General features: G+C 55.1%; 1 protein-coding gene across 1 annotated transcript; it reads right to left on the bottom strand.

The window, feature by feature from the left end:
• Positions 1 to 4129: 4129 nt before the first annotated feature.
• On the bottom strand, positions 4130 to 6131 carry LOC129585558 (uncharacterized). The gene is made up of 2 exons (XM_055478274.1): positions 4901 to 6131; positions 4130 to 4701 (listed from the first exon to the last, which is right to left on the bottom strand). Exons 1-2 carry the CDS (start codon positions 6129 to 6131, stop codon positions 4130 to 4132), a joined length of 1803 nt encoding a protein of 600 aa, XP_055334249.1.
• Positions 6132 to 7987: the final 1856 nt, after the last annotated feature.

The raw sequence follows: 7987 nt of genomic DNA on the forward strand, positions 1-7987 counted from the left end.
CAAGAGGTAGACACTCTAAGTTTTAAAGACGGAATCCATGCTGGTCCGTTCCTCGGCGGATCCCGTGCCTCCACTTAGGCGGAAACACCCGGGATGCCGGAATGATGTGGGACTAAAGGCCTATTGGGCCTGTTGGCGTAGTTATGGGCGTCCGTAGCCTCCGTTGGGGGTTCAGTCATGTCGGACGCGAAGGAATGCACGGTATATCCTTCCGGTGACCACGGTCCGATTCGCGGTAAAATGGTCATGCCGGTCACTCATACCATTACTCCAACACAGCTTCGTGAGTAGGGGTAAGGGCATGAGTGTGCCCTAATGTCCCACATCTTCCGTTCCGTTCCGGGGTGGAAGGGAGGCCTATTGGGCCTCGATGGGCATCCACGGTAAGGTAGAGATCGTGGTTATACGCGATCTGAGGAGGCTTGCATCCTCCGAGGGTCCTTCTGCCGGAGTGACAGGCCGGTGGAGCGAAGCGGGTCGCGCCGCGCAGCACCGTCCCGTCGCTTTTCGTACGACGGATTCCGCCGGAGTTATGCTGCCGAGGCTTATTGGGCTCTCGTGCTGACTTCAAATAAAGGTCAGTCAGCCAGCTATTACTCCGATTCCCGGGGTATCCATGGGTCTGTTGGCAAACATGGTGCTGAAGACGGCAGTTGCTTCTTCGGCAACATGTTAGCGGAATCCTCTTGGGTTGAGTTCCGGAAATAGGTTGGTCGTGCGGGTCGAGTGGTCAGGAGATATCGCTTCCCGGTCCAAACGGTCCGCATTCGGTTAGGGGTTAAGAGCCTATTGGGCTCCTAGGGTCAGAATTATGGAACTGTATGTCCACCGGGTCCTTCTGCCGGCTGGGTACGAGCAGGAGTACCCGGCAGATCATGCTGGGGACTTCTGTCCGACCTCCTTACGTGCGAAGGGTCCGATACCGAGGCTGTCACCAGGGCCTTGCTGATATAGGACGTTTTCGCTGCCTATATCCACGAGGTCCCGGCTGGTAGGGTTCGGGGGTAAGAGCCTATTGGGCTCTACGGTCCAAGTTACGGAACTAATCAGCCGGGAGTCCTCTGTCGGAGGGACCTGAACAGGGACAACTGTGTTTCGCGCAGTTGTGCTTGTCCAGTCGCTATTCGTACGATTCGTCCCGATGTGACGTTCCATGGTTCACGTTTTCTTCCAGGGTTAGCCTCCAGGATCCTTCTGCCGGAGAGGCTGACGAGAGATGAACTGTATAGTCACAGTTCACCGCTAGCCAACCACTATTCGTGCGAGTTATCCCAGTGAACTATGGTTTCCTTCAGGTTCGACCCTTCTAGACCGAGGGTCGGAGGGTTGGACATCGGGGTATCCCTATTGGGGTCTACTCCCTAAGTCAATGGTGGGTCGGGATTCTACCACGCCCTATGATGTTCCCTTCTAGCTCCGGGGATAGCAGGTCGGCGGAGTCGCTGATCCAGCTGGAGCCAGCTAAGCGTCGGGGGTCGGCTAACCCTTTAGTTCGGTTGCATCCCCTCGCTGCTTGGCTCGGTTCGCCTCCTGACATTGTCACCGGAGACCGGAACATTCCGTTTGGTTCATCCAGGGGAAGCCTGGGGAGACGTCCGGTACGATTCAGGCTGAACTCGTACTTATCGGGTCTATCCGAGGGATCCATCCAAGTTCGGTTCCAGAGTCTTCTGCCGGAGTGGATTATCCGTGCAGAACAGCAGATCATGCTGATCTGCGCGGAGAAACCGCCTTTCGTGCGAAGGTCCGGACTAGCGTGGTTTAGGGGGCTTCTCTTCCAGAACTACGGTAGTCCGAGGGTTGCCGGTTTGGTTCTCCGCTACTGACGACGAGGTCTGAGTCTCTGCCTTGGTCGTCCGCAGGGGATCAGGCTCCGCTAACTTCTGACGGCCTATTGGGCTCCTTCCCTGGAACCTATTGGGTTCGCGGGAAAGTTATCGAGGGTTCATGTGCCATGTCCGACTTCGCTTCAAACCGTCCATTTCCGGAGGGTAAGGTGAGATCCATATTTTGGTGGTCCTGGCCAGAGCGGTCAGGTTCCTAGTCGGCCAAATCTGCTCTGGCCAGGGCCTAAAGGTTCATCAGGCCTAGCTGGGCACTTGCCTCGGAACCTATTGGGTTCACAAGGTAGTTGTTGAGCCTTTCATGAGGTGAAGTCCGGTCAGTTCCACTTCTTTGGACTCTGTCTTTCGATCCGAGGTATTTCCGTTCGCGCGATGTAGGTAATATCGCTTCCCACGTCGGAGGGACGGAACTTAGAATTTTCATCCGCAGGTAGAGGCCTATTGGGCCTCAAACCCCGGAGCCTTTAGGGTCCGGTGAGGTATCGAGCAATCTGCTCGGATCGAAAGACAGGTTGGTCAGTCGTGGTTAGGTGCGGTCTGCAGGTTGCCTTCCTCGCTGAGATCACCACGGACAGCCGCACTTGTGGCTGACTCTGTAATTTTTTAATGGTAGCAGAACGTGGTTAACACTGCGATTCCGGGCCGTTTGGGCGTAGTACAGGGTCAAGTCCACCGCCGTGTCCCTTATTGAGGGTCCGGGTTCGGTAGCTGACTACGGTTGATACGATTTGGTTAGGTAGCAGATGTGGAGCTGACCCACGTCCGTTCATTCCTCGGGTTCTCCAGGCCTTCGACTCGCATCTGGTCTCGCATTTGTTCCACCAGAGCTTCGGTGTGTCCGAGCAGTGCGTGCACTTCGGTTATCGAAGGGTTGGGAGGAGGGTTGGTCGATGCAGCCAAAGCCCCCGTAGTTGCGGTTGCTAAGGCTGGCCCTCTTTCCGAGGCTGGAGTCTCGGAGGTTGACTTCCGGGCTTTGAGTATGGCCCGGGTGTCCTGGATATACTGTTCCAGCTCCTTCATCTCCGAGTTCAATCGGGTCAATTCCTGCGCAAAGTTAGGATCGCTCAACTTGAGAGCTTCGATCTTGCGCTGGACGAGGCTTCATTCGCTTTCAGCTTCCATAAGACCCAGTGTGAGTTCTTCCGAGGGTCGAATTTGCCTTCGCGATCCGGCTGAAGATGCAACCGAAGTCGGTTCAACCGTAGTTGCGGTTGCCGAAGGTCTGGCTGTGGAAGGTCCGGGTGTCGAGGGTTCAACCGTGGTTCAACCGTCGAGGGTCCGACCGTCGAGGGTCCGACCATTGGTTGTGCCGGAACTACCTCCGCCGATGATGTCGGAGGCTTCGGTCGTTTCAGAAGATGAACCGAAAAGGCTTTCGTTCCGTCCTCGTAATATCGAGTGAACGGAGATGGCGTCCGTTGACGTTCCGGTCGAGCCGTCGCTGATACCACCGGAGGCATATTTGTGCCGTCCTGACGTGGCGCCGCCGGTAAAGTCGGCTGCTGCGAGGCTCCAATTGGTCCAGTGACCATGGGGTATCCCATCAGAGGGTTGACCGCGCCGCCTTGTGGCTGGTTCATACCCGTCTGGTTGCACCATTGGGTGAACATGGCGAACATTTGGTTCGGCATGGGATTCATCCCGGCTTGAGTCATCAGCGGCTCCATTGGGGCCGGCTGGATGCTCGTTACCGTAATCGGGATATATGGTAGCGTCGGTGGCATGACTGGTCCGGGGATGAATGGCCCCGGTAGAAGTGGCGGGCGGATCTGACCTATTGGGTCGATCGGTACTGCCGGTACGTTCTGACCGGTGGCCGCGCTCACATTCACCAAAAGTCCGGTTTCGTCGAGCATAGTGCCCGGTGGCAAGGTCTGGAGGGGGATCGTCCGGGGTTGAGTGACCATCCGTGACCCGACCGTTAAACCTGCCAAAGAATCTGCCGCTATGTTCGCATGCGGATTTGTTACCTGTGGAATAAAGGTTTGGGTGGCCGAACGCGTTTCAGCTCGGGAACCCGATCGGTCGTGCGGGTACGGCTGAGATCGTCGGGTATCGCGTCGGCTGCTGTTCGATCCGCTCGATGGAGGGTCTCGTCGTCGGTCAGACATCGTTATGAGAGGCTATTGAGATAAAGGAGAAACGGCTCGTTAGCATTCTGATAAGGCCAAATAAGTTCAACTGAAGATTCCATGCACAACTGAAGAGGTTCCATTCCGACACCAAAGGTCCATTCTTAACTATGTCCTAGCTAAGCCCTAACTTATTCTAGGTTAACTATGGCCCTATGTTTTTGGTGTGGTGGGTTTTGTTGTTTTGGGCTTTTTTGTGGGTTTGGTCGATTTGACCGGTTCTGCCCGTCCTTCAGCGATCCTATCAAGGATGTCCTTATGTGCTTCATCTTCGGCCACTTGAGCTTCTTCAAGTACCTCCTGAGCCGTTAACTTAGGCTTCTTGACCGTCCCGTACTTCCGCTTTGGAGCCGGGGGTTCAACCGCCTTATCGGTTGAAACTGCCGGGACCGGTGTGTCAAGTCGCTTCTTCACCGGTTTCTTTGCTTTTACCGGCTTCTCCTTCGGTGCCTTAGGCTCCTTAGGCTTGGTTGAGGTAGCCTCGGGTTTTGCGGCTAAGTCCACCGACTTCTCCGAGGTAGCCTCGGATAATCCGGCTAAGTCCTTGGGCTTCTCCGGGACAACCTTGGGTTCATCCTCTATCACAGCCTGCTTCTGCAATTCCTGCAGGGCTGGTGTCTCGAAGTCCGACGGAGGCTTCTTCCTCGGTCGGCCGCGTTTTCCTTTTGGTTTGGGAGGTTCCTCCGGACTTAGTTTGTCGGACGGACCCTTATTGGGGTCCAGAACTGACGTTAAGTCCGGTTTCTGAGGCTCTTTTGCCGGTTCCTTCGGCTAAGTTTGCCTTTCGGGCCCGGGTATTGCGAGCGGGCTGACCCTCATGGGGGTACGGCACCGTTGCAAGGCTGTTACCCGGGGTTACCTCGGCTTTCTTTTGGCCATAAGATCGGGTTATCCGCCGGCGCTTGTTGCTCGGATGATGCTTACATCTATCCACGGCGACGACGTCCTCCTTTCCGGTTTCGACGTTGCGGAGCCAAAGGTTGTTGGGTCCTTTATAGTTGAGTACCGTCCATATTCCATCGTACCGTTCCTTCCTGGTAGGGTCCTTATTGGGATACTCTACCAGGACGAGGTCTCTCTTCTGGAAGTCCGGTACCGATTTCTTCTTGTTGTAAAGTTCGGCGGTTTTCTCGAAGGCTTCGTCGATGTTTGTCTTCGCGATGTCGTGAGCCCTCTGAAGCCGTTCCTTCATCCTTCTGATGTATTGTTCCTTGTCGGTGTATTGTTCCGGTGCGTTGGTTCCGGTGATGACGTCCTGGGGTATGGTCATCTCACGTCCGTACAGCATGTAGTAGGGTGAGAACCCGGTGGTCGCATGTTTCGCTCGGTTGATTCCGCATACTACGTACTGTAGGTTCCGGTGCCATCGGTGATCATCCTTGGCGTCGCATTCCTTCCGAATTCCATCCCATATCGTCTGCATGGAACGTTCGACTTGGCCTTGACCCTCTGGGTGGTAGGCTGTTCCGAAGGTATGCTTGATCCCGAAGATCCTAGCCACTTTGGCAAAGGTCATAGCCGTAAAGTGGGATCCTTGGTCGGTATGAAGGTGGGTCGGCATGCCGTACTTTAGGACAACATCCTCCACAAAGAATTTTTCAAACTCCTTTGCCGAGTTAATCTTGGTCGCTCGGGCGATGGTGAACTTGGTGAACTGGTCGGTGACGACCGCGATGTATTGGTATCCTTTCGACTCAGTCCGAGGTAAGGGTCCTTTAAAGTCCGCGTAGATTCGGAACCATGGTTCACCAACCTCCATCTTCTGGAGTTTACCGGGTGGTTTGGTCCGAGGGTTGTTCACCAAGGTACACCGGGGGCAGTTATCCACGTAGTCGTGAATGTCGGATAGCATCCGGTCCCAGTAGTACCGAAGCTTCGCTGCCTCCAATGTCTTCACGCGGCCGAAGTGATTGCCGGTTTTTCCGTCGTGAAGTGCTCGGATGATGCCTTTCCGCATAAAGAGCGGGACCACGAACCGTCGTTCCAACTTGGTGTTGTGGGTGGTCAGCCGGTACAGTAGGCCTCCGCTTATCTGGTAATGTTCCAACAATGGGGATTTATGGTCCAGCTGGTCCTGGTTTTCCAGCTCATCGATCTTCTTCCGGAGGTGAGGGTCCCGGAGTTGCAGTCTGCGTAACTCCTTGTTGGACTCCATCGGCTTTTCTTCTTCTTCATCCTCGGGTTCGCCTTGTGAACCCGGAGCTTCCGGTCCGTTAACCTCGGTAGTCCGTACCTTTGCGGTTCCGACCCTCGACTCGCCTTGTGAGCCCGGATCGTCCGGTACGACTACGTTAATTACCCGTACGTATGGGGTAGACGAAACCGTAATTGCGGTTAACTCAGCGGCTGAGTTAACCGCAATTACGGTTTCTCACCCGGCTGACAGCCCAGTAACCTCGGCTACGTCCAGGGATACGGGCCTGGAACAGGACCCTAACACCTCCGAAGCTGAATCCTCGGAAGGTAGCCCCACGTACGACGTCCGTGCGGCGGGACAACAGGTATCTCAGACCGACGACGAACAGATTGCCCAACAGGCGACACTCGTCGGAGGTAACCCGGTTGAACCCGACAAAAATACAGTCCAGACGGAGCCTCGGTTAAACCGAAGGCAGCCTCGGTTCGACAGACTAAGTCCGAGAAGACCGTCTATAACCCATGGAAACGGGTACGGAGGCCGAAGCCAATAGCTACAGGCCAAACCGTCAACCGTCTTCAGCTCCATACCGAGGATAAGGACGAAGACCGACAGCCCGTGTTTGTTGAGAACAAGTGTACTCTACCACCCTTCTCAACCTGTGCCTTACTGGTGCGAACCCTAAAGAGCATGGCCCCTCACCGGTATATCCATTTCGAATCTTTCCGGCGGAAGCACTCCGGAGTTCGGCCGATCGAGGACACGATCGAGATCCGACCAACGTGCGATACGGCATGGATCAAGGTCCAGAACGCGACTGAGTACAACCAGGTACTCCGAAGGGGTGCGAAGATCGGATACATGCACTACAGCGACACTTACGGGTTCGAACCTGACAATGAAGGGATCGAATGGGAAATCCCGATGGGAGTAGGTCGAGTCTCACAGCACGGAGACCGACCTTACAGCTTACCGAGGGCGACACAATATGACGCCACTACGGGGCGGACCCAACAGAAGGTCCAGCTACTACCCGGAGCCATCGTCGAAGTTACGGTAACCCTTGACATAGAAGTTGACCCCGCTAAGAACAAGTACCTAATGCACCTCGGCTCGGAGGAAGCCCTAGCGGAAGGCATCGAGATGAAGGATGGCCCGACCCCACATGACGGGAAGAAATTTACCATCCTCGTGGCGAACCATACCAACAAGGACATAACCATCCGGAAAGGAACCCCAATGGGTCGAGTCGAGCCGTACGAACATATGACGGACGACCAAAAGGCCCGGGTCAGACTTACCCAAGAAGGTGACGAAGACCCGGCAACCGTTGAAGAACAAAAGAAAGCCATCAACTCCATGAACCTCGGTGAGAACTTAACTGATGAGCAGCGACAAGTTCTACGGGACATCGCATGGGAGTATCGGCTTGTCTTTCCAACCTTAAAACGACCCTACGGTGACGTCAAGGGAGTCACCCACGTCATCGACGTCCAAGGTGCAAAGCCTATTAAGATGAACCCAACTAGAACCAGTTGGAAGGGTCGCGAGTTCATCTCTAAGCATGTCCAAGAGATGCTGGACCAAGGAGTGATTGAACCTTCCGACGCAGCATGGAGCTTCCCCGTGGTCTTGGCAGCCAAGAAGAACCCGGACGGCTCGGTCGGAACCAGGTTCTGCATCAACTACATCAAGTTGAACGCAGTAACCAAGAAGAACAATTACCCCCCGAACCCGGACGAGCTACTGGACAAGTGCGCCGGGATGGAATATTACGGCAAAATAGATTGCCAATCCGGTTTTTGGCAGATCCCAATGGACGAAGCCTCGAAGGACATGACAACCTTCGTTACGCCAGAGGGCATGTACAGGTT

Source organism: Paramacrobiotus metropolitanus, unplaced genomic scaffold (assembly GCF_019649055.1).
Source record: "Paramacrobiotus metropolitanus isolate TYO unplaced genomic scaffold, Prichtersi_v1.0 Parri_scaffold0000017, whole genome shotgun sequence".
Lineage (NCBI taxonomy): Eukaryota > Metazoa > Tardigrada > Eutardigrada > Parachela > Macrobiotidae > Paramacrobiotus > Paramacrobiotus metropolitanus.